Raw genomic sequence first — 27662 nt, forward strand, 5'->3', positions numbered from 1 at the left:
TTCCTGAAAACTTGTCCCGCCTTATTCACCATGGCATCCTGTGGGCCTGGCAAAATGCCTGCTCAATTAATATGCTAAATAAATGAACAAGTATTTTAATCATGTGTCTACTTTTACAACTTGAGAGGTACTATTTCAATATGGTTTTAATGCGCGCACACACATACTATTTGATGAAAGCTTTTTCTTCTTTTTATTTTCCATTCCCCTCTCTAGGGGATCTTCCCGACCCAGGGATCAACCCCTGGTCCCAAATAATATCTAGACTTGCATCTCCTGCAAGTACCACCCTAATCCTCTATGGCTATCCAGCTGTACTAGAAAGAAACCTGAGGTACACCTGGCTTAATCAGGACGAGAGTCAAACCCAGTTTGGTGTGGTGAGCTGTGGTTCCCCAGCACATTTTCAGAGGCTCATTACGGTGTCTGTCTTGACCAAAGCCCCATGGCTCGTATATCCGGTGGAACTGATCCGATGTGTGGAAAGGGGGAGCATCACGAACCGGAGGGAAGAATCAGTCGAAATGAGGCAAGTGAGTGTTTCCTTACCCCAACCTGGCCCTTGAACAGAGCCACAGCCTAAACCTTCTGCCACTCCCTGCCTTTCAGCTAGAGCCACTGCTCCAAGCAAGCAGCCCGGACTAAAGAGGAAGTACGGAGAGGAAGGAAGTGGAAGTCTTAAATACCATAACGTCTTTTTCACCAAAATGTATCTTGGGCGCCTTCAGGGAGTGTTCTGCGTGTGTGTGTGTGTGGCTCCCTGGTTAATTTTTCTAGTGGTTGCTTATTAACCCCCCGCCCCCCAAACCAGGTGTAGTGCTGAATTAGCAACGAAGGTTCAGGACAGTTCCTTCGCAGTCCATGCGGTGCCCAGGTTTGTGGCTGGCCTCTGGGCCACACCGGGCAGGAGCCTCAGCGCTCATAGTGGGGCGCGCGCAGTCAGTAGGACTGAGGCCCCAACCGCGGTTAAAGGCGAAGCCCTGGCCTCGTCCAGCTCAACTCCTGCAGCGCCGGGAGGCCCGGCCTGGGCGCGCGCTGCGCAGCCAAGGTCCCCTAGCGCCCCCTGCAGTCAGCGTGCCGGAGTCAGCGCTGGGTCCTGGGAGTCCGCGCTGGGTCCTGCGACTCCGCACCACGTCCGGCACCCCACCCAGAGGCCCGCGTCCCGGGACTCACGATCACCGCACCTCCCGGCCGCAGAAACCAGCGTGGGGATCGGCGGGCGCGTCGCATCCCTTGCCACCTCGGATTGCTCCGCCCGCCGCAGCCCGACTTCCCCTCCCTCTCTTGGTCCCTGCCCTCCTCCCTCCCTTCTTCCCTCCCGCCCGCCGGCGCCGGACACGCTGAGCCTCTTCTCTTGGGGCGCCCTTCCCCTCGGCCAGCCGTCGCATCCCGCGCAACTTTGGGACGGAGAGTGGCGGTTGAGTGTTGAATGTTCCCCTCCGAGAGCTCATGGCTGTGGAAGCGAGGCGAGGGCCGGGCCCCCGAGGGGCCGCCGTCTGGGAGGCGGTGATGTTTCTGTTGTGCTCGGGAGTCCCGACCGGGCGCCCCTACAACGTGGACACGGAGAGTGCGCTGCTCTACAAGGGGCCCCCCAACACCCTGTTCGGCTACTCGGTGGTGCTGCACAGCCACGGGGAGAACCGATGGTGAGTAGGGTCGGACGCGGGAGCCTTTGGCATTTCAGAGCAGCTAGCAAAAAGCGCCTCAGGGATTCCCTGCCTGATTCAAACTTTCCTCCCTCTAGAGAAGGCAGGAGGGAACCCAGCTCGCTGGAGAAGTGCTTGGGAAACGAACTCATCTTGGGGTGGCAGCAGCCGGGGTGCGTTCTGGCGCCAGGCCCTGAAGTTTGGGGTGGCGGGTTGAGTGCTGGGGTGGTGGGCGGAGGAAGAGGTGGCGGGAGCGGCCCGGCTGCCTCTGGGGAGACCCGGGGTTTAGTGGGCAGCAAGGCTAACATCTGCACCCACGTGCGCGTTTCTCTTCTTAGGCTCGTAGTCGGGGCGCCCACTGCCAACTGGCTCTCCAACACTTCAGTGATCAAACCTGGGGCGATTTACAGATGCAAGATCGGGAAGAATCCAGCCAGGACCTGCGAACAGCTCCAGCTAGGTGAGTGGGATCTGAGGACAGGAGCTAGTAAGCCCTCACCCCACTCGTGTGGACCCCACGGTAGACAAGTCCTGGAAAAAACTTGTACTGCCTATTCTCATTTAAAGGGGATGATTTTCACTGTTAACTCAACACCACGTTCCCTTCTTAACATAAAAGAGGTCTCCTTTCTGTCAATGTTTTTCTTCCTTTTGCTTATGACAGTGATTGTAGTATTCTGACAAAACTATGTAGAAGGAAAATTTCTTACACCTCCTTAGACCTTCTCTTCACCTCTCCCTCTCTCCCTCCTCCTGCCCCCACCCCCCATGTGTAAAACACATCTTAAAATCTCTCAGCACATTAATGACAGGATCCAGCGAAGCCAAGACGAGAATTTTATTTCCATCTTTGACCTATCAACCTTGTTAAAGAACAGGCTAAGGGGCAGATCAGGAATAGCAGTTGGAATTGATCCCATACCCTGTCATTTAGCCTAAGGACTTAAAAAGAAAATAATATAGTTTTACTTAAGATATGAAATATAAAAGGAGAGCACACAAAAAATTGGCATCTCCACTGTTAATAGAAGTATTAATAAAATGAGGTTTAATGTATAATTATTAATTTTTCTCTTCAAAGACTCTTGATTTCTTAATGTCTTATTAGATTTGTGACAATTTGAAAAATGCATTCTGAAGAAAATTCATGTTTCAAAGTCAACAGCAAATTTGCTTTGCACAGACACATGGGGGAAGAAAGAGGAACTAATATTAATTCAGACCCTATATTGCTTCAAACATTGTTAGGAACTGCCCTATATGTTGCTTCTTTTCCAGAAAATAACACTGGGCCATGGGTGGCGTTGTTCTTACTTTACATGTGAGGACTCTGTGGTTCAGAGTGTTGCAAGGACATTTTTTAAAGTTACTCAGCTAGTGAGTGGAAGATGGGACTGCAAGTCAAAGTTAGGCCTCAGTTCAGTTCAGTCACTCAGTCGTGTCCAACTCTTTGTGACCCCATGAATCGCAGCATGCCAGGCTTCCCTGTCTATTACCAACTCCTGGAGCTTGCTCACACTCATGTCCATCCAGTTGGTGAGGCCATCCAACCATCTCACCCTCTGTCGTCCCCTTTTCCTCTAGCCTGCAATCTTTCCCAGGATCAGGGTCTTTTCCGGTAAGTCAGTTCTTCACATCAGGTGGCCAAAGTATTGGAGTTTCAGCTTCAGCATCAGTCCTTCCAATGAATATTCAGGACTGATCTCCTTCAGAATGGACTGCTTGGATCTCCTTGCAGTCCAAGGGACTCTCAAGAGTCTTCTCCAACACCACATTTCAAAAGCATCAATTCTTTGGTGCTCAGCTTTCTTTATAGTCCAACTCTCACATCCATGCATGACTAGTGGAAAAGGCCTGCTCGGGTCCAAAGTCCAAGCCATTTCCAGTCATGTATACATCTTCAATGCAAATAAAATTCACTGAAGAGTCCAACATGGTGTCTGCTGAGCTGGTGAGTCACCCTTGAATGGTGAATAAATGGTTATACTTAGTACCTTTTTTCTATTTATCTTTATTATCCATGGGCTTTGGGGATAAGTTAGTCACTGCATCTTTAATACCCTCTCCCCTTTTTTTACATAGTAGTCTTTCCTTTTTCTCAAACTGGAATACTTCTTCCCTTCATTGACAGTAAATTCAAATATAATATGCACATAATGGAATTTTATTTTTGACTCAGAGAGCAACCATAAGAGTTTAGGAGTTGTCTGCACTGCATAGAGTAAGTCCCACCCTCTTATTAAGCATCTTCCATCCCAAAAGGCAGACTAGGAAAGCATAACACATTCATAGACCTATGCATTTGGATTAACTCTGCAAAGCATAATTGTCTTTGCCTAAGAGACGAGGGATGAAGAATTAGGGAGCAGAGCAGACAGCTTTGATCTGCCAGAGGATCTTGACAAGGTCTCAGGAGGGAAATGTTTTATTTTGCTGTCCTGTCATAGTTTCCTGATTCATGACATTACAACCACTGGTATTTATCCCCTACTTCCTGTCTGGAATGGCACTGGATCTATTTCTAGATGTCTGTATTTAACTAGAAAGATCCGGTCACAATATTGTATTAAAATTTAAGATAATAAAAAAAATCTGTCAAAATTGTAGGAAAGCCTAAATTCTCTGGACACATGGAACATAGGAAGTGACTACAGAAATATCCATGGAGAAATGTGTGCCTGGTAGATGTACAGCAAGCATGCATTAAATAAAGATTTATTGGGTGGATAAATGAATAAAGCAAAGTATAAGCTTGAATGTTATAAACCTGATTGGTCAATAAGAGAATTAACTAGAAATGATAAGTCAAAGGGATATTTTCAACTTTAAGATTTTTGATCAATAAAAAATGTATTTACTGACATGAAAGGCAGACGACAAGATTTCTAGTCAATCAACTGGTAGAAACACTGATGGCTATAGTAGTAGAACATTTGCACATTTTTGAACATTTGCAAAAGAGTTGACTGAAATTACTTCTCATATAACATTTTAAACAATGCATCTTCCTTATATGAAGAAATTGTATGTTTCAATTCAGAGCAATCTCAGAAGTAACTTGAAGCTGTAAAATAAGGGATTGAGGATAATGTCTAGAAAGTTAACACTGGAAACAATAAATTGGTAACTAAAGGCTTTTTAAAATTCTCAGGTTTGTAGATTATGTAGTATTCTTTATGAAGAATTGTCAAGGAAAAAATATACACACACAATCATCTGTATAAGATGGTTTTAGTTGTTCTGTCTCAAATGTATGGACAATGCTTAGCTCACTATCTTACATTTAACTGACATTCAAAAAAGATTAGTTTATTATAAGCAGTGCTGCGATGAACATTGGGGTACATGTGTCTCTTTCAATTCTGGTTTCTTTGGTGTGTATGCCCAGCAGTGGGACTGCCGGGTCATAAGGCAGTTCTATTTCCAGTTTTGTAAGGAATCTCCACACTGTTCTCCATAGTGGCTGTACTAGTTTGCATTCCCACCAACAGTGTAAGAATATTGTAAAGTAATTAACCTCCAATTAAAATAAATAAATTTATATTAAAAATATATTAGTTTATTTTTATCTCTGTTTTCTACTTAAATCTATATCTGCATGTTATCTGTTGTAGGCATGGTGAGGTTATCAATACAATTAATAGATGAAACCAAAAGTTAAATGTATAAATGAAAAGATAACAGTTGAAACACAGTGAAAAAATATTTTTTGTTGGCTCAACCAAAAATATCTTATAATAACTAAATATTGAGCTATGATATCCATGTCATAGGACGTTTTCTTTCATTCATGTCCTGATTTGCTATCAAGGAGATGAAGTTGAAAGATCCCTTAAAATAACGCTCATCTCCTGTACAATTCAAAGTGCTGTACACATGGACTAGTCTTCAGGTCTAAGATTTTCAAAGTTTCATTCAGATAGATTCCTTCCTTCAAAAGAGGACGTCAATCCCCTTCCCCCTACCTCCTAACCCCCCTTCTCTGTTGTGCATGATATTATCCCATACTGTGGTATGTTCAGTGTAGTCGGAATCAGAAGTGAGCAGCAAATGCCTGTTTATCTCGAGAGTTCAGGGGATGAGATGTTGAGAGTCAGGTACCCCTTTTAGTGAAGTGAATTGACTGTAGAAGAGACGTATTTCTTCCTGCGTGCAGACAGGCTCCTTCCACCTCCCTGCCTACCTAAGAGGTATTTTTCCTGCTCACTTCCTTGGTACTGCCCTCTGTGAACCAGAGGAAGGTAGTCTGCCTATAGGAGGTCTGAATCGAAACTTGTCCGTGAAGACTCTGTGTCTGCGGAGGCCATAGTGATTTCCAGTTTCAGTTGGTTTTCTACGCAGGTGCTCTGCATCCTTGCTAGGTTTTTTTAAAAGGAAACTTTGAACACGGTTGCTAAATTAAGGCATTACAAGTAATGACTTTGTTTATGTATTTAATGATAGTCCATTCATGGTCACCAATATTTGAAGGGAAAAGATAATAAAATATGTAAATGACTGTAAAATTGTATTAAAAAGATTGTCTTTATTTCATCTTTCAAAAGACATACTCTCTAGATCTTTCATTACTTTTAACTTGCTGCCAATAGCTTTATACTGATAGCTACTAATAGCATTATACATGTGTGTTTGTATGCCCATACAGACTTGAACAAATGCACACTTGTCTGGATAATAAAGGTTATAGTTTTGTTATATAATGTACATGAAATGTATACAAAATACATAAAATTATATAATTATTGTCTAATATAGTAGCCACCAGCTACATATGGCTATTGAGTACATGAAATGTGGCTAGTTTGTAGTGAGAGGTCCTATAATACAGATTACATCTGGGTATTGAAGACTTAGTACAAAAAAGAGATTATATATATATAATCTCTTGATTTTTTAGGTATTGACCATATGTTGAAATAAATAGTTTGAAGTTAATATCAATTGAGTATTTAAATGAGAATATTTTAGATGCATTAGGTTAAAGAAAATATTAACATTAAGTTTGCTTATTCCTTGTTACTTTTTAATGTGACTAGTGTAAAAATTATTTCATATGTAACTTGCATTATGTTTCTATTGGAGAGCACTGTTTTAGAAAAACATAACTTCCCTATGTAAAATAACACTGACTTTTTAGCAAGTGCTTTCCCAATGTCTATATGTAAAGTAAATAGGATTTTCACTTTTCTAGATCAGTGTTGTATAATTACTAGACCTTTAAGCTCCCTTCTTGTCCCTCTTTTTCTTACTAGAGAGAACAATGGTTTATTACAAATTAGTCATCATTATTTCCCTTCAGATTTCTTTCTGGAAATTATATAACCTATTTGCAAGAGGTTAAGTTAATTAGCATCTGTGTCATTTGACTAATGATTACTTCATTCTCACTTCTGCCTGATTTGTAGGAATTATTAGCTTAAGATTAAAAGACAGACCACTCACTGTTGAAACATCAAATATGTTCTTGATAACTTTTCTTTCTTATTTGCAATACTCTTTAAATTGTAGCTTATGAAGCTGATGTTGACACAGACTGGCCATTTTGAAAAATCATCATTGAAGAGAGGTTTGTTATGCTAATTATGTACAACATTAAGACAGAGAAACTCATAAACTATCATATTAAAAGAATTAAGTTTCCTGATTTCCAATAATTTCCCAGACTCCATCTCTAAAAGAATGGCTTCCACCTGGTTTGAGAGATGAGGTTTTCTAAAATGCATTTTATTTATTGCCAAAAGTTTACTTGACCACTGGGTGATATTTCTAATGGCTAAAAAATATCTCCCTTTGGTCACAGTTCTTGGGCCAAGTATGGTGATCCATTGTGCATGTGGGTCATTGGTTCATTTGGTCATTTCCTGAGGGATGCCTAAGTGCTGGAACCTGGGCTCACAAAAGGAACACAGCCCTTGCCTCAAGGGGTTTGCAGTGTATAGTTTAGTCGCTCAGTCATGTCCGACTCTTTGTGACCCCATGGACTGTAGCCTACCAGGCTCCTCCGTCCATGGGATTTTCCAGGCAAGAGTACTGGAGAGGGTTGCCATTTCCTTCTCCAGGGGATCTTCCCAACCCAGGGATCGAACCCAGGTCTCCTGCATTCCAGGCAGATGCTTTAGCCTCTGAGCCACCAGGGAAGCAGTCTATAGGTTGGGTTATTGTAGGAAAGTATGGTGAAACAATCTAATCTAGTTAGGAGAATAAGGTGATGTCTTCCTAAGGAATTCTAGTGGAAAATTGAGGGAAAAAAATCAGTTATCTCAGAGGAAGACATTATGGGAAAGGGTGCTGGACAGAGCAAAGTGTGTATAAACACCCTGGGGTCTTTGAGAGGGCGATATCTTTGGATGGAAAGAAAAGAGCATACAATTGAACTGTGGCATGTGAAGCCGTGTAGATTAGAGAAGCGAGCAGGGATTACTGTGTTACAACTTGGTGAATTCTCTGGCAGCTGCAGAAGCACTGGCTGTCAGCACGCTCTTTTGCGGTCACACACTCTTCCTCCGCATGTGCACAGCGCAGTGGAGGCTGGGGCTGGGTGTTGGGCTGGGGGGCACAGATGCACAGAGGGTGGTGTTGGCTCCAGCGGGCATGGTGGTGCTGAGCAGTGACAGAGGCAGGGTCTGATGCAGACCCACAGGAAACTACAGGGGCCCCGGCTGTTAGTGTGCTCTCCCCGGATGTGTGCACAGCAGTGAAGCGGGATGATGGGCAGCAGGCTGGTGACCTGCAGGCTCACAGCTGCATGGCCGAACCTTGAGCGTGGGCCTGAGGGTGACATTGGCCGCTGGGGTGGAGGCAGGCATCATGTACTTTGGCTTTGGTGGGTACAAAGAAGAGCTCAGTTGGCTAGCCTCTCACACCAGGGTAGCCACAGAGGCCTGGGCTGGCTGTTAGGGCAGTTCCTGGGCTCCTCAGGGACAGGGAAAAGGGAGTATGGTATCAGTGAACACTAGTACGTGTGGGACAAGAGCTGGCAAGATCTGCAGAAGGTCCATGGTGTCTGTCCTGGCCGTGGATTTAGACAGTGGTGAAGTCTGCTGTTTGTCTGCAGAGCGGGTCCCTGTGACCTGGACTATGTAATTAGTAAATGAGAGAGATGAACAGGAAGAAGATTTCAAAGACGTTACCCAAGGTTCTGACTTGGGCTGTTGGACAGATGATGGTGCTATGTCCCGTGAGATGTAAAAATAGATACCTGGTAATCAGTTGGATGTATGGGCCTGGTGGGCAGGAGAGGTCTATATAGGCAGTTCAGAGTTGAAGGTAATTGGCATAGAGATGGCAATCAAAGCCATGGAAGTTAATGAATTTAACCTAGGAATGTTCTAGGTTGAATGGATCATTGGACCCAGAAGAGATCCCATAGGACTCCTGCCATTTGAGAAGCAGCTTAAAAAATATTGGGCAACTCTAGCTGCAACCTAGATTCTTCTGCCAAGCTTTAAGGAGCCCAGTGCTGGTGGCCTTCTCCTAAACTAATAAACTCTCTGGGAGTGGGTCTAGCTAGGTTAGATATTGTGATTTATAGCAAGAATATATATTTGGTCTTCAACCCCATTTCTGGCACAGTGATCCTAGAACCCTTGGAGTTTTCTAGAGTGATAAATATGTCTTGTGTTAGGTTAATGACCATCCCCATGGAAAAGAAATGCAAAAAAGCAAAATGGCTGTCTGGGGAGGCCTTACAAATAGCTGTGAAAAGAATAGAAGCAAAAAGCAAAGGAGAAAAGGAAAGATATAAGCATCTCAATGCAGAGTTCCAAAGAATAGCAAGAAGAGATAAGAAAGCCTTCTTCAGCCATCAGTGCAAAGAAATAGAGGAAAAGAACAGAATGGGAAAGACTAGAGATCTCTTCAAGAAAATTAGAGATACCAAGAGAGCATTTCATGCAAAGATGGGCTCGATAAAGGACAGAAATGGTCTGGACCTAACAGAAGCAGAAGATATTAAGAACAGGTGGCAAGAATACACAGAAGAACTGTACAAAAAAGATCTTCATGACCCAGACAATCACGATGGTGTGATCACTCATCTAGAGCCAGACATCCTGGAATGTGAAGTCAAGTGGGCCTTAGATAGCATCACTATGAGCAAAGCTAGTGGAGGTGATGGAATTCCAGTTGAGCTATTTCAAATCCTGAAAGATGATGCTGTGAAAGTGCTGCACTCAATATGCCAGCAAATTTGGAAAACTCAGCAGTGGCCACAGGACTGGAAAAGGTCAGTTTTCATTCCAATCCCAAAGAAAGGCAATGCCAAAGAATGCTCAAACTACCGCACAATTGCACTCATCTCACACACTAGTAAAGTAATGCTCAAAATTCTCCAAGCCAGGCTTCAGCAATATGTGAATGGTGAAATTCCTGATGTTCAAGCTGGTTTTAGAAAAGGCACAGGAACCAGGGATCAAATTGCCAATATTCGCTGGATCATGGAAAAAGCAAGAGAGTTCCAGAAAAACATCTCTTTCTGCTTTATTGACTATGCCAAAGCCTTTGACTGTGTGGATCACAGTAAACTGTGGAAAATTCTAAAAGAGATGGGACTACCAGACCGCCTGACCTGCCTCTTGAGAAATCTATATGCAGGTCAGGAAGCAACAGTTAGAATTGGACATGGAACAACAGACTGGTTCCAAATAGGAAAAGGAGTACGGCAAGGCTGTATATTGTCACCCTGCTTATTTAACTTCTATGCAGAGTACATCATGAGAAACGCTGGACTGGAAGAAACACAAGCTGGAATCAAGATTGCCGGGAGAAATATCAATAACCTCAGATATGCAGATGACACCACCCTTATGGCAGAAAGTGAAGAGGAGCTAAAAAGCCTCCTGATGAAAGTGAAAGTGGAGAGTGAAAAAGTTGGCTTAAAGCTCAACATTCAGAGAACTAAGATCATGGCATCCAGTCCCATCACTTCATGGCAAATAGATGGGGAAACAGTGGAAACAGTGTCAGACTTTATTTTGGGGGGCTCCAAAATCACTGTGGATGATGACTGCAGCCATGAAATTAAAAGACGCTTACTCCTTGGAAGAAAAGTTATGACCAACCTAGATAGCATATTCAAAAGCAGAGACATTACTTTGCCGACTAAGGTCCATCTAGTCAAGGCTATGGTTTTTCCAGTGGTCATGTATGGATGTGAGAGTTGGACTGTGAAGAAGGCTGAGCACTGAAGAATTGATGCTTTTGAACTGTGGTGTTGGAGAAGACTCTTGAGAGTCCCTTGGACTGCAAGGAGATCCAACCAGTCCATTCTGAAGGAGATCAGCCCTGGGATTTCTTTGGAAGGAATGATGCTAAAGCTGAAGCTCCAGTGCTTTGGGCACCTCATGCGAAGAGTTGACTCACTGGAAAAGACCCTGATGCTGGGAGGGATTGGGGGCAGGAGGAGAAGGGGACGACCGAGGATGAGATGGCTGGATGGCATCACTGACTCGATGGACGTGAGTCTGAGTGAACTCCGGGAGTTGGTGATGGACAGAGAGGCCTGGCGTGCTGTGGTTCATGGGGTCGCAAAGAATTGGACACGACTGAGCAACTGAACTGAACTGATCCTAGAACCCTTGGAGTTTTATAGAGTGATAAATATGTCTTTTGTTAGGTTAATGAGGTGACTTTAGTACCAAAGGATGTGACTGGTTGCCAGTAGAGCACACTGTATAATCAGAGGATTGGAACTTTCATACCTGTCCCCCTGACACCAGCCGGAGAAGAGGGGCTGGAGGCTGAAGCAGTTGCCAATGGCGAATGATTTAATCACTCATGGCTATGCAGTGAAACCTCTATAAAAGCCCAAAAGGACAGGACTTGTGAGCATGTGGGGCTTTAGGACTAGTGGTGCACTCAGAGAGGGCTGGGAGCTCTCTTCACGTTTCCCGTGCTTGCCCCGTGTGTCTCTTCCATCCAGCTGTTCCTAAGTTACTCCTTTTATCATAAACTGACAGTCTAGTGAGGAAAATGGTTCTCTTGAGTTCTGTGAGCCACACTTGCAAATTAATCAAACCAAAGGAAAACATTGATGGAAACTTCAATAGCCAGTGCGCTTGAGATTGACATCTGAAACGTGTGCTGGGGGGTGATATGGAAAGAAAATCGTCTTTTTAAAATACTTCATGTATTGTAAGTCAGCTGTTAAACATGCTCCCAGTGCATTTTTACCTTTCAAGTTTCTTCTAAAAGTTCCGTTACCCATTGAGGAAGTTTTATGTGAATTTATTAAAGTTGCCTAAATTTCCCAGTCCTATAGAAAATAATCACAAATTGCTGGGTGATAGTAAGGTATTTTTCAGTGTTGTTCAGTAATGTACTGTATTTACTTTTTTCTGTTTTTAACCCTTTGGTTTCCTTCACCCATTTCTCCCTCCCTGCCCCCACCTCTGGCAGCCACATATCTGTTCTCTCTCTGAGCTTTTTTTTTTTTAGATTCCACATATAAGCAAGATCATAGAGTATCTTTCTCTGACTTAGTTCACTTAGCATGTCATCACAGCTCAGTCATGTTGTTGCAGACAAGACTACATTCTTTTCTATGGCTGAATGATACCCCATTACATTAAATATATATTATATATATATAATTATATATATACATTATAATACAGTATATATATTATATATTATAATATATATAGTATATATATATAGTATATTAATATATATTATATATGTATTATATATATATACTGCAGTTCTTCATCCACTCACTCTTCATTGAACACTTAGGTTATTTCCCATCTTGGCTATTACAGATAATACTGCAGTAAATATGGGGGGGGGTGGTACATTATGCTATTTTTAGTTGTGTTTTCCTTTTCTTTGGATATGTACCCAAAAGTATTGTTGGAATTGTTAGAACTATGGTAGTTCTATTTTTAATTTTTTGAGGAACCTCCATGCTGTTTCCATAGTGGCTGTCCCAGTTTACATTCCCACCAACAATGCACAGCCTTTTTCTCCACACCCTCACTAACATTGGTTATCTCTTGTCTTACTGATGATAGCCACTCTAACAGGTGTGAGGTGATAGCTCCTTGTGACTTTCATTTGCATTTCCCTGATGATCAGTGATGCTGGGCATGTTTTTATATCGTTCTGCTCCATATTTTCTCTCATTCAGTAGGTTGCTTTTTCGTTTTGTTGATGGTTTCCTTTACTGTGCAGAAAGTTTGTAGTATGATGTAGACTCACTTATTTATTTTTGCTTTTGTTGCTTTTGCTTCTGGAGTTAAATTTAAAAAATTAGTACTTAGACCTTTGTCAAGGAGCTTGCAGAACTGAACCCTTAATTGGTGGGATCTGACATTATCTCCAGGTAGATAATATTATAATTACAAGTTGGATTTCAGGACCCCCGCCTAGTATCAGAGAATTTCTTGGTGGTGGTGTGGAAAAGCTTCACCCACACATGTTGGAGTTGTGCGAAGAATCTTTAGTAGGGCATTGGGAGTTTCCAGAGGCCCCCAGATGACTCTAGTATTCATCCATGGTTAAGAACCACTGGATTAAAAAAAAGAGCCAGAAAAATAGACAGGAGGAAAAGCCGAAGGGGTAGCCAGGGAATCAGGTCAATGTGGCATTATGGAAGTTGAAGAATGGGAGATTTTGAGAAGAGGTGAGTGGTTGGCATATCAAAAGAGGTCAAGAGGTCAAGCTAGGTAAGAGCCTAGGAGGATTCTTTGGATTTAGAAAGAATTGGTTTGTTAAGAACCTTGGAAAGACCTGTTTTAGTGGTAATGCCAGACTTCAGAGGGGTGAGGAGTGAGAAAATATTGGTGCCAGATATAATAAAGGAAGAGTTCATCCTTGGGTTCTTCCTTCATTTGTTAAATAAATGTTATCCATTACTTATGTTGGTACTTGGAGTAGAAAGTTGGCCAAGATGCCTAAAGCCTTCAAAGAACTCAGTTACAGGAATAACAGGTAAACAGATAAGTACTTATGAGAAATGTCACAAGCATAATGATAGATATGCACAATAGGGAGAAGAAGCTGGATAATGAAAGTATTTTGGAAAAATGGACATGAGTAATCGAGTCAGTTCTGGCCAGTTTTGATGAGCACATAGTAGAGTCTCAATGAATGTGAAATGGATGAATACACGTCTCAGATTTGGGTGGGGTCTTCTGGGATTTGCTGTGTGTTTCAGCAGTCCCAGGGATGGGGAGCCTGGTGGGCTGCCGTCTCTGGGGTCTCACAGAGTCGGACATGACTGACGTGACTTAGCTCAGCATTTTTCCCAGAGGTCTAGGCCAGTCTTGCATTCCAGACTCTGCCCACTTACACTGGACAGTCTAAAGAATATGCACTCCTGAGATAGGAAGTCTAGAATGGACTGTCTTTAAAATTGGTGGAATTTTAATTTTAGGAGTAGTTGGCAATATCAAATTAGAACATGGAAGTGGACTTGCAGGGGACAGGACTGGGTTCGGTAATGCTGCGTGTTAGTTCTGACGTCCTCAGTTTATCCCCCAGGATTTTAAATGATTTTAAAACAATTAGTCATCTCTTTCATATAATTTCTATGAAATACTGTAATTCACAATGAATTGTTCAGAGTATAGACATAGTTGTCAAATCTCTTTTGCTGGAAATATTATGAGAAGTGGATTAGACATGTCCTTTTAAAATTATATTCTAGGTAGAAGTCTCTTGTCAGTATCTACCCTCTGTGAAATCATTCTAGGTCTACCTAACCTCAATGCTATTCTCTGTTCTCTTGGGACCATTTTTTAGTATTTGTTAGAATATCATTATTTTGTCTGAAAATCATTGTGCATTGTCTCTGCAACATTTATCCCCCCCTTTAAACTTTGAATGAAAAGTTGTCCTCTGTTGTCAGGAACCCCTCATCTTGGTCTGATTCTACACTGACTGGTACAGAATGATGCCATGGACTCCCTGACTGATTTTTACTTTTCTCATATTTTTGAGCTTTATTATCATCCTGACCTCCTCCTCCATCCTACCCTGTGAATTCCAAAACCAAGCTCAGAATGTCAGTATTGACCAGTGAGCATTAAGTGAGGGCAGGTTTCCCTGGAGTGCTTTTCTGATCACATTTTTATACTGTTTTTGTTTCAAAGAACAACTCTATACTATTAGTGATACTTTTTCAAATGAAATGGTACTTTTATATTAGTGATGCTTTTTCAAATGACTCCTTAAGTCTAAGAGATTAATTGAAAACCATGGAAACAGAGAGTTGTTTTTCCTTATTTTCTAACGTTGGATGTTAAAATATAAGTTATAACGAAATAGAATTAGAATAGGATTATTAATAGTGCCAATACTTGGTTTCATTTGCTGATTAATGGTGAAGTACTCATAGCAAATCACTGTAAAGTGGTATAGGGTAGTGGATGACAGTGTGGGCTTGACTCTTTCCTTCCCCCACTTTTAAGTTTAGTGACTTTGGGCAAGGTGCTTATTCTCCCTTTCTTTCAGCTTCTCCATCTATAAAATTGGGATAATGATAATAATACCCACCTTTAAGGGATATAAGGAAAATTAAATGACTTAATATATATGTTCACATATGTTAAAAGTGTGCCTATTACATGAGAAGCATTTAATAAGTGTTATTTTAATAATTATTATAAGACAACATTCCTTCTTTACACTATGCTTGGCAGATATATCAGTTGCTGTACATTTTTCCGCTCTACTTAGTAAAAAGACCTGTATAGGTTTTCTATAGGAATGTGAAGAAGTTTGGACCCAAGGCACTTGAAGGGAAACCCTTATCTTAGATTCAGGCTCACAAGCAGAATGGTTTTCTAGGGCTCAGAAGTCTAGTGATGACTCAGGGTCAACTCAGATTTATACAATTGCAACCATCAAGCTTGACTCTGCTGCCTGAATGCATTCACCTCTGTGTGGAACTCTTCCTAAATACAACAAAGTAAAATAAATAAAATTGTAAAATACTATAATTAAAATAAAATGACCTAGAAGACTGGAATAGCTGGTTTTTTCAGGCCTATGATTATAGGAACTGTTCTTATATAAACAGCATGATTCTCCATCATTATCAGATTTGTATTACTAAGTCTAAAAGCATGACACTTGAAGATACATCAAGAATTGTTTCTAATTTTGATATTCATTTGATGCTTCGATCCTTGAGTGCCACGAGATGCGTTGGTGGAAATGCTCTTGGAAGTTTAGTACTTTCATGTCTCATATCTCCTCTAGAACTGGAGTGGTTTACTTTCCATTACTCAATTGTTGTTTTAGCTGTTAAATTCATGAACATCACTGTTACCTTTTAGAAACATCACCACCACATTTTATTAGATGTGTGGGAAAAGTACACAGTTTAATATAATAATCATAATCTAGTGAGTTTAGTAATTAGTGTTTGATAAGAAATAAAACGGAGAAGGCAATGGCACCCCACTCCAGTACTCTTGCGTGGAAAATCCCATGGATGGAGGAGCCTGGTGGGCTGCAGTCCATGGGGTTGCTAAGAGTCGGGCACTACTGAGCGACTTCACTTTCACTTTTCACTTTCATGCATTGGAGAAGGAAATGGCAACCCACTCCAGTGTTCTTGCCTGGAGAATCCCAGGGACGGGGGAGCCTGGTGGGCTGCCGTCTATGGGGTCGCACAGAGTCGGACACGACTGAAGTGACTTAGCAGTAAGAAATAAAAACAAGGGGCCCTTTGGCTTACAGAGCTTAAGGAATGCTGCTGATCCAACCTCACAGCACCGTGAGCTCCCTCTGCTGGTATGTCCACATCAATGCAATGTGGGTACAAGGGGAGTGGAAGCGTTTACCACTCATTTATTGAACACCTACTAGGTGCCAGAAAGTCTTGCATGCACAGGCATACATTTTCCGTAATTTTTATAACCCTCCAATGGTAGGCCTTGTATTCTGGTCATATTTGAATTGGTATGTTTGCTTTTAATCCCATATGTCTTTTCTGTATTCTGTTTCACTCAGTAATTGCTGCTTCTACAAATACAGAAATATTGAATGAACGACGCTTTATAGAACATAGAAGAAGAGTCATTTGTTTGTCAGGATAATTTGAGAAAAATTTAGAGTGGAAGAGTTTGAAATATATAGGACTAATCTTTCAATAGACTAGAACTTCATGTTAAAAAAAGGAATTGATGGAAGTAAGGTCTTTCACTATTTTTCTAAAACTTGAAAATTATGTCATGTTTTGAAAGATCAGACCAATATGTGTGTTGTCTTAGTATCCAGAAGACCACTCTGAGAGCCCCAATCGAATGTCTGAACTGATTAAGCCGGTGACACAGGCAGATAAACACTTGTCATTGCATCCAAAAGTTCCAAGCTGCCCTACCCACAGTGTGTCACTCAAGCTGTCAAAAGGCTACAGGAAGACCTTTGAGTCTGGTCTTACCTCTTGCTCATTCCTCAGTGGAAATGCCAAAGTATTGAGAATTGATCTAAACTGAGGAAAAGATCAGGGTAAGATAGGGACCAAGAAACTGACATTTTTCATGAACCCTAGAAAGTTGACTAGAAATTTTACACATTTTCAGCTGGCAGAAAAGATTAGAAAGTGAAATTTATTCAGATAATTCATACATTTGAAATAACTGTACAGTTCTATTGTATATACTCCAGATCTGTAGTAAGTAACTACTTTGAGATCTTCAATTACTAAAAGATTTTTAAAATTCTTTTCCATTACGTTTTAGTGCAAGATATCGAATATAGTATCTTGTGCTGTACAGTAGGACCTTATTGTTGGTCTCTTTTATGTATAATAGTTTGTATCTGGATCTGCTGATCCCAATCTCTTCATTTATCCTTCTCCACCTTTTTCTCTTTGGTAACTATGAGTTTGTTTTCTATGTCTGTAAGTCTGTTTTTGTTTTGTAACTACATTCCTTAATATCATATTTTAGATTCTGCATATACTTGATATATTTTTGTCTGATTTACTTCACTTGATACGATAATCTCGAGATCCATCCATGTTGCTGCAAATGGCAGTATTTCATTCTAAAATTTCTTATGCTTGATTCTAATCTTTTCCATTTGCTGGCCACATGAATTTGGGCAAATATCTTTACTTCTTTAAGATTCTATTTCTCCTCCTGTGAAATGAGATTGTTAGCACGGTCCTCCATTGCTGCTGTGAGAATTAAATAAATTGAATGTGTATGGTAAGGGCTTGCTGACAGTTCAGTCGCTCACTCCTGTCTGACTCTTTGCAACCCTGTGAACCACAGCATGCCAGGCCTCCCTGTCTATCATCAACTCCTGGAGTTCACCCAAACCCATGTCCATTGCGTTGGTGATGCCATCCAACCATCTCATCCTCTGTTGTCCCCCTCTCCTCCCGCTCTCAATCTTTCTCCACATCAGGGTCTTTTCCAATGAGTCAGCTCTTCGCATCAGGTGGCCAAAGTATTGGAGTTTCAGCTTCAACATCAGTCCTTCCAATGAACACCCAGGACTGATTTCCTTTAGGATGGATTGGTTGGATCTCCTTGCAGTCCAAGGGACTCTCAAGAGTCTTGTCCAACACCACAGTTCAAAAGCATCAATTCTTTGGTGCTCAGCTTTCTTTATAGTCCAACTCTCACATCCATACATGACCACTGGAAAAACCATAGCCTTGACTAGATGGACCTTTGTTGGCAAAGTAATGTCTCTGCTTTTTAATATGCTGTCTAGGTTGGTCGCTGACAGTGATATGCCACAAATGTTATGGAGGAGGATATATGCCATGACATATGTGTACCCTAATCATATCTTTGCTGCTGCTGCTGCTAAGTCGCTTCAGTCGTGTCCGACTCTGTGCGACCCCATAGATGGCAGCCCACCAGGCTCCCCCATCCCTGGGATTCTCCAGGCAAGAACACTGCAGTGGGTTGCCATTTCCTTCTCCAAATCATATCTTTAGCTTAATCCTTAAAATAATAATGTCAACATCAACTAATGTTTGCCTGCTTTCTCTGCCAGGCTCTGGCCCAAGCCCTTCACACACCCCTCATTTACTGCCCACAGTCCTTGCAGAATCCCTCTGAGACAGCCATCTCTGGAGGCCACCTAATTCTCAATCCTAAACCATCCTACTCACATATCGCACTTTGTAAAGATCTTCAAACCTGCAAACATTGTTTTCCTTCAGACCATCTGTTACTATCTTAAAACTTACGGGACTAGTGTTTTGGAAGAGAAGTAGGGGAGAATAGTAGGAAGAAAGAAGACCTCTCCAAAGTTTAGGTCCCTGAATGGTGAAAATTTTGTAGTTGTATCCTCTGTTGTTCTTCAGTTGCTAAGTCGTGTCTGGCTCTTTGTGACCCCATGGACTGCAGCACACCAGGCTCCTTTGTCGTTTACTATCTCCCGGAGTTTGCTCAGATCCATGTCCATTGAGTCAGTGATGCTATCTAACCATCTCATCCTCTGCTGCTCCCTTCTCCTCCTGCTTTCAGTCTTTTCCCAGCATCAGGGTCTTTTCTAATGAGTTGGCTCTTCAAATCAGGTGGCCAAAGTATTAGAGCTTCAGCATCAGTCCTTCCAGTGAATATTCAGGATTGATTTCCTTTAGGATTGACTGATTTGATCTCATTGCTGTCCAAGGGTCTCTCAAGAGTCCAACCTCTAGTACCCTCTAGTGGAGCATTTTGTGGTGGAAAAAGTGGGTATTAGAATTCCCTCCCTCTGCAAATATTTGGTTCCTGCCTACTGCATGTAAGGCCCTGTTCTGTGCTGTGGAAATGCCACAGTCAATGAAACAGTCAATCTTCCCTCATCAAGTGACACTCAAGAGCTAATATCTAGTCTCCCATAGTCTCTGTCATATTTTGTCACTTGAAACAATAGCACCAAAATAGCTGACATGAAAAACAGAAAAAAAAAGTGGAGGGAATGGCAAAAAATGTTCCTAATTGGCTTTGTACTGATATCCTTTGTATCCATCTATCAAAATCACTACTTATTCATATTCATATACTCAAGTACATACTAAAACAAAATCAGTAAGTGGAAATGAAAACCAAATAGTAAGCATACATCTTTGTATTTGCTTTCCCAAATACAAATTGAAAGAGGAAAACTACGAAAGAGAAAGATGGACTTAATTTTTAGAATAAGGAGTATGGTTTTCATGTGGCTTTTTTTTTTTAATGTCTACTGGGAAAATGCATTCAACTGTGCTAAGAATTAGTCATTCTAGTTGTATAAAAGCATGGAAAATTATCACATATTAATTTCTACCAACCTCGTTTCTGTTAAACCATGTAAAGTACATTTTTTTAATTATGAAGCTGATTCGATTTACTAAGAGTTTAGATCAGTAATGTATGAGCTGAATTGAAAACCAGATTATAAATCATTTCAGCATGACATTTGGATAAAATATAAAGATCATCTGTTTATCTATGTTGTTTATCTATGTTGTTCTGTCAGGGAAATTCATGAGAATTAACTTTCTCATGACAGTTCTCATAATCATCATTTCTGACCAAATTATAAATACTGTATTTCCAAATGAAAAAAATTGGCTTAACATTTGATATGCTATTTCAATGTTTTGTTGAAACCAAGGAAGGCAAAAAGATATTACTATCATTTTCTAAATGGAGTAGTTCCTTTTCAAGTATTGTATAACACAGGAAATGGCAAAACCATGTATATTGCAGAGCAGTTGCTCATAAGTCCAGCTGCATGCTACCATTACCTGGGGAACTGTGTGAAAAATTCTGGTCTGAATCTCAGTCTGGGCACATCAAGTCTAGACCAGGTGTCAGTATTTGTTCAGAACTCCCCAGCTGATCTTGATATCCAGTCAGAGCTAAGAACCACATGAAAAGGCGTGGCCTCAGAGCACAGAGGTGAAGGGAAAGCTCTGGAGAGATGCAGAGCATAAGCTGGTGATGTGGTCTGACCCCTCTGCCAAGATTCTGCAAGCACTGCAGAAGCAGAGGGGGAAAGTTGCTCAAAATTAAGAAGAGACCCAGCTCAGTAGTGGAGATTTATAAGCTGCTCTTCCAGCTGATTTTGCCTTGTTACCAGCGCTGAAAGTAGCTCAAGATTATTGTTGCTGTTGGGTGCTGCCTGTGACAGAAGCAGTGTTACGAAGTAGAGAGAAGAAACTTACATAAGCAGGAGTCTCTGTGTTTGTTCATTTTCTAGAATTATCTAAGTGTGTGACTCTTAAGTATGAGAGTCTGAGCAGTGATGACACTGTGATGTCACCTGAGAGCTAAAACTAAAACAGAAAGGATGCAAAGAGGAATAATCTGTGGACCTGGAAAACAGTTACTGAGATAGGAGTTTCTCTAGTCTCTATTTTAAAATCAACAAATAAGAGAACTCAGTTGAGAAACAGATGATGATTCATTATTTTTCTGTATAAAAACTTTTGGGCCTTTTCCAGTGTAAGTTCGACGCATGAAGCTGGGTACTCAAAGCCAATGCCCTGGGACAACCCAAAAGGATGGGACAGGGAAGGAGTTGGGAGGGGAGTTCAGGATGAGGGGGGGCGGTACATGTGCGCCCATGGCTGATGCATATGGATGTGTGGCAGGGGCCACCACACTGTGGTGAAGTGATGGTCCTCCAATTAAATATATTAATCAAAAAAAACCTCTGGGGCCATTTTCACCCTATTTACATGGCATTTTGTGGTTCTAAACTATTCTATGTGTATTGCATACATATTACTATATGTTTGTAAACTTTGTGGTGGCATCTTTAGAACAGGAAACTTGTGTCTAAATATTGGCCATAATCTTAATGAAACTGTTCATTAAATATACTGCATTTTAAAGTACTATAAATATATTATAGTATCAATATATTATAAAGAGATAATATATTGTTTGTGACCTCTGTTCTCTCCTGTCTTTAATTTTCCTCTTGCACAATTGCTTCATAGACTTAATGCTGACTAATTTTAGAAAGACTTTGGTATTTTCAGAGAAGATACTTTATTGGAGTGTCTTTTGGGATGTTGCTGTTCAGTTGCCCAATTATGTCTGACTCTTTGCAACTCCATGGACTGAAGCACGCCAGGCTTCCCTGTCCTTCATTATCTCCTGGAGTTTGCTCAGATTCATGTCCATGGAGTCTATGATGCCATCCAACAATTTCATCCTCTCTCATCCCCCTCTCCTCCTGCCCTCAATCTTTCCCAGCATCAAGGTATTTTCCAATGAGTCAGCTGTTTGCATCAGGTGGCCAAAGTATTGGAGTGTGTTTGTGTGTGTGTGTTAATTGCTCAGTGGTGTCTGACTCTTTGCCACCCCTTGGACTGTAGCTCACCAGGCTCCACTGTCCATGGAATTCTCCAGGCAAGAATATTGGAGTGGGTTGCTATTACCTTCTCCAAGAGATCTTCCCAATTCAGGGATCAAACCTGGCTCGCTCACATTGCAGGCAGATTCTTTACCATTTGAGCCACCAGGGAAGCCCTCAACACCAGGCCCTCCAATGAATAGTCAAGGTTGATTTCCTTTAGGATTGACTGGTTTGGTCTCTTTGCTATTCAAGGGAATCTCAAGAGTCTTCTCCAGAACCACAGTTCAAAAACCTCAATTCTACAATGCCCAGCTTTCTTTATGGTCCAGCTTTCCACATCAGTACATCAGCTCAGTCAGTCATTTGTGTCCAGCTCTTTGCTGGATCATTGAAAAAGCAAGAGAGTTCCAGAAAAACATCTATTTCTGCTTTATTGACTATGCCAAAGCCTTTGACTGTGTGGATCACAATAAACTGTGGAAAATTCTGAAAGAGATGGGAATACCACACCACCTGACCTGCCTCTTGAGAAACCTGTTGCAGGTTCAGGAAGCAACAGTTAGAATTGGACATGGAACAACAGACTGTTTCCAAATAGGAAATGGAGTAGGTCAAGGCTGTATATTGTCACCCTGTTTATTTAACTTATATGCAGAGTACATCATGACAAACACTGGGCTGGAAGAAGCACAAGCTGGAATCAAGATTGCTGGGAGAAATATCAATAACCTCAGATATGCAGATGACACCACCGTTAGGGCAGCAAGCGAAGAAGAACTAAAGAGCCTCTTGTTGAAAGTGAAAGAGGAGAGTGAAAAAGTTGGCTTAAAGTTCAACATTCAGAAAACTAAGATCATGGCATCCAGTCCCATCACTTCATGGCAAATAGATGGAGAAACAGTGGAAACAGTGTCAGACTTTATTTTGGGGGGCTCCAAAATCACTGCAGATGGTGATTGCAGCCATGAAATTAAAAGACACTTGCTCCTTGGAAGGAAAGTTATGACCAACCTAGACAACATATTAAAAAACAGAGACATTACTTGGTCAACAAAGGTCCATCTAGTCAAGGCTATGTTTTTTCCAGTAGTCATGTATGGATGTGAGAGTTGGACTATAAAGAAAGCTGAGCACCAAAGAATTGATGCTTTTGAACTGTGGTGTTGGAGAAGACTCTTGAGAGTCCCTTGGACTGCAAGGAGATCCAACCAGTCCATTCTAAAGGAGATCAGTCCTGGGTGTTCATTGGAAGGACTGATGCTGAAGCTGAAACTCCAATACTTTGGCCACCTGATGTGAAGAGCTGACTCATTTGTAAAGACCCTGATGCTGGGAAAGATTGAAGGCGGGAGGAGAAGGGGATAACAGAGAATGAGATGGTTGGATGGCATCACTGACTCAATGGAGATGAGTTTGGATAAACTCTGGGAATTGGTGAGGGACAGGGAAGCCTGGTGTGCTGTTTTTCATGGGGTTGCAAAGAGTTGGACACAACTGAGTGACTGAACTGATCTGAACTTTGAGGCCCCATGGACTGCAGCATGCCAGGCTTCCCTGTCCATCACCAACTCCTGGAGCTTGCTCAAATTCATGTCCATCAAGTCGATGAGGCCATTCAACCATCTCATCCTCTGTCATCCCCTTCTCCTCCTGCCTTCAGTCTTTCCCAGCATCAGATCTTTTCAAATGAATCAGTTCTTCCCATCAGGTAGACAAGGTATTGGAGTTTCAGCTTCAGCATCAGTCCTTCCAATGAACACCCAGAACTGATCTCCTTTAGGATGGACTGGTTGGATCTCCTTGCAGTTCAAAGGACTCTCAAGAGTCTTCTCCAACACCACAGCTCAAAAGCATCAATTCTTCGGTTGCTCAGCTTTCTTTATAGTCCAACTCTATCATCCATACATGACCACTGGAAAACCATAGCTTTGACTATATGGAACTTTGTTGGAAAAGTGATGTCTCTGCTTTTTAATATGCTGTCTAGGTTTGTCATAGCTTTTCTTCCAAGGAGCAAGCATCTTTTAAATTCATGAGTGCATTCACCATCTGCAGTGATTTTGGAGCCCAAGAAAATAAAGTCTGTCCCTGTTTCCATTTTTTCCCCATCTGTTTTCCATGAAGTGATGGGACTGGATGCTATGATCTTAGTTCTTTGAATGTTAACTTTTAACTCAGCTTTTTCACTCTCCTCTTTCAACTTCATCAAGAGGCTCTTTATTTCCTCCTTGCTTTCTGCCCCTAGGGTGTCATCTGCATATCTGAAGTTATTGATATTTCTCCTAGAAATCTTGAGTCTAGTTTGGGCTTCATCTAGCCTAGAATTTTGTATGATGTACTCTGCATGTAAATTAAATAAGCAGGGTGACAATATATAGTCTTGACATACTCCTTTCCCAACTTGGAATCAGTCCATTTTTCCTTGTTGAGTTCTAACTGTTGCTCCTTGACCTGCATACAGGTTTCTCAGGAGGCAGGTAAGGTGGTCTAGTATTTCCATCTCTCTAAGAATCTTCCACAGTTTGTTGTGATCCACACAGTCAAAGGCTTTCGTTGTAGTCAATGAAATAGATGGAGATGTTTTTCTGGAATTCTCTTGCTTTTTCTTTGATCCAACAGATGTTGGCAATTTGATCTCTGGTTCCTCTGACTTTTCTAAATCCAGCTGGTACATCTGGAAGTTCTTGGTTCATGTACTGTTAAAGTCTAATTTGAAGAATTTTGAGCATTTCCTTGCTAGCATGTGAAATGAGCACAATTGTGTGGCAGTTTGAGCTTTCTTTGGTTTTGCTCTTCTTTCGGATTGGGGTGAAAACAGACTTTTTCCAGTCCTGTGGCCACTGCTGAGTTTTCTAAATTTGCTGGCATAAGTGCAGCAATTCAACAGTGTCATGTTTCAGAATTTGAAATAGCTCAGCTGGAATTCCATCACCTCCACTAGCTTTGTTTATAGTAATGCTTCCTAAGGCCTGCTTGACTTCACACTCCAGAATGTCTGGCTCTAGGTGAGTTTTCACATCATCACGGTTATCCAGGTCATTAGGAACTTTTTTGTACAGTTCTTCTGTGTGTTCTTGCCACCACAACTTTGAGTAGATGAATCCACCATTTATCATATATTTTTGACATTAATTTAAAAAAAATAGAAGTTTTAGTAAGAAGTCAAATATTTGTATCATAATGAAAATTAGAATTTCTTGTTTGTTATTCTTTCACTTTCTTTCAATTACATGGGCGTAATGAAGCCATAGTAACAACTTTGTTAGACTTGACCCACTCAGTGCCACAATATAATTGTCTTTCTCTCCTTCCCTCCCCGTTGTCCCTTCTTTTCTTTATTAACTTGAAAAGAGAAACCTTATGCTTCCATCCTTGATCAAGGTTTAGGCTGCAGCAATATCTCCTTTCCATTTCAAATTGTTGTTTAGTTGCTAAGTCATCTCTGACTCTTTTGCAACGCTATGGACTGTAGCCCACCAGGCTCCTCTGACCAGGGAATTTCCCAGGCAAGAATACTGGAGTGGGTTGCCATTTCCTCCTCCAGGAGATCTTCCTGACCCAGGGGTTGAACCTGTGTCTCCTGCATTGGCTGGGACACTCTGTTACTGAGCCACCTGGGAAGCCCATTCCAAGTAGCCATTGCTAATGAAGCCCAGCCTTGTTTTTCCAGACCTATCCTTAGTCGTCTTCCTCTGTCTCACACTCTTGGCAGGCACTACCAGGAGGTGGGAGTTGACATTACTATTCTGCAAGACACTTGGCCAAAAAAAGATGATCCACATAGCATAATAATGGTGTTCCAGATCATGAAAAACACCTGGGTAGTCAGGGCCTCCCTTGGACCTATGAAATCAATCTCCAGAGAAGGAGCTAAGAAACTTTTTCAGTTTAGCTATGTCAGAGAGTTGGTTTGTCCTGAACTTCATGGTAGAGAATGAACAAATGTATATAATGTATACACAAATATCTTTCCACACTCCTTAAATTCTCTCTTACCCAGGAGACTTACTGCAAATAATTTCACTTTCCAATAATAGATTATCTGTGTAAGTATTCTGAGTTTGCCCAGGAAGCTTTATCTAGGGGTTAAGGTGATAGATGCCTAATGATTTAGAGTATGGTACCTATCAATGAATGAAATTTGGTACTAAAATTAAGTTTAAAAACTCAAGTTCCATGTCTTTTTTTTTTTTTTCAAGTTCCATGTCTTTATCCAGTCAAATTGATGCAAATGTATTTATCTGCCTCTAGAAGTAAGTTCAAGTGGAATGGACCTGTCACGTTGCATGTGAAGTGTGTGGAAATAGGCAGCAAAAGGAATCTTAATATGTTGCATCTTATTCTCCCCCAAAACCACTTACTTGAAATCACAGTTAATATGGGATCCCAGCCATAAAGCGAAGAAGTGATTTTAACAAAATAAGGAAAAAGTCACTGGGAGTATCACTTTTTTTTTTGTACGTTTTAGACGTGTTGCTCATGTGTGATATTTTATTTTTGGCTTTCTGGCTATTCATGTCTTTGTCAAAGTGCCTTCTGAAGTTTTTTCTACACTAAGATAATCCAGTTTTTCAAAGTCTTTTTTCTTTGTTGAAAACATCGCAGTTCCACTAACTGTAAACCGTAGGGCAGTTTGTTTAAAATGGTAGGCATTATTAGTATGTTAATTATATACAGCCGTTTCCCACAGTCCTCCTTTTCCAGCTTCAACAAACTGTGACTTAAATGTTGAGGACCATATTGTAGTCCTTCTATTCTTAGTGTCTCAATGCATGAAACATTTTAGAAAGTGCTCTGGTAATGTTGCTTGTATTGCTAGATAAATGATCAAAACAAAGGTGCACATTCTTTGCCAAGCATTACATAATGCAGTTAAACTTGCACAGCCCATGTTGGTTTAAACTGGTTTCCCCTCTCTTCGTCATGCTGGTAAGCTATCTCCTATGTCAAGGCCATCTCTTCTTGGTATTACCAATCAGACATCTTTTCTACACACAAAAATCACAGTGAGAGAGCAATTATGTTAGCACAGAGTAACTCATGGTTACCCTCACAATGTGTACTGAGTATATGATGACAGAAAGCAGAGAAAGACGGTATTCCACAGAAGCTGGAGGAAAAAACACTGGGGATAAGCATGCATGCTTGTTTTCTCTGTTCTTGCAGAATAACATTGTTTTCAAGATAACTGCTGATAAAATTATTTTCCAATGCTGTAGGTAGCCCTTTTGGAGATCCTTGTGGAAAGACTTGCTTGGAAGAAAGAGATAATCAATGGCTGGGGGTCACGCTTTCCAGACAGCCTGGAGAAAACGGCTCCATTGTGGTAGGTTGTTGGGATAGTTCCCTGATCACATCGTGAAACCAGATACCCTGGGTGAGACTTTCACATCATTTGGTCTACTTTTATGTTTTATTCAGACTTGTGGGCATAGATGGAAAAATATATTTTACATAAGGACTGAGTCTAAGCTCCCCACGGGTGTTTGCTATGGAATGCCTTCTGATTTACGAACAGAACTGAGTAAAAGAATAGCTCCATGCTATCAAGGTAAGGCATGGTTTTGATATTAACTGGATCAAGATAAATATGTGAATGCCTTTAATTTTTTTTTTTTTCAATTTTGGATGCTTGGTTAGCGGTGGGAGGATCTTTGAAAATAGCTCTGTTCTTTTTAATGTCTCATATTATTATTTCCTTTTTTCTTTTTTTGCTAATCCAATTGCAGTTTCAATTTTCAAAAATGAACTGTGAGATAGTAAATG

At 41.2% G+C, this 27662-nt stretch overlaps 1 protein-coding gene across 1 annotated transcript in view; it reads left to right on the forward strand.

The window, feature by feature from the left end:
• The first annotated feature begins 1170 nt into the window (after positions 1–1170).
• The window catches only part of ITGA4 (integrin subunit alpha 4), a 95522-nt gene continuing 69030 nt past the window's right edge, over positions 1171–27662 (forward strand). Inside the window, exons 1-4 of the mRNA XM_040227740.1 lie at positions 1171–1646; positions 1985–2106; positions 27116–27222; positions 27318–27447. Coding sequence (XP_040083674.1) covers positions 1450–1646; positions 1985–2106; positions 27116–27222; positions 27318–27447 — 556 coding nt within the window. The 5' untranslated portion in view covers positions 1171–1449. The remainder of the gene's footprint in view (positions 1647–1984; positions 2107–27115; positions 27223–27317; positions 27448–27662) is intronic.

This window comes from Oryx dammah, unplaced genomic scaffold (genome assembly GCF_014754425.2).
Source record: "Oryx dammah isolate SB20612 unplaced genomic scaffold, SCBI_Odam_1.1 HiC_scaffold_27, whole genome shotgun sequence".
Taxonomy (NCBI): Eukaryota; Metazoa; Chordata; class Mammalia; order Artiodactyla; family Bovidae; genus Oryx; species Oryx dammah.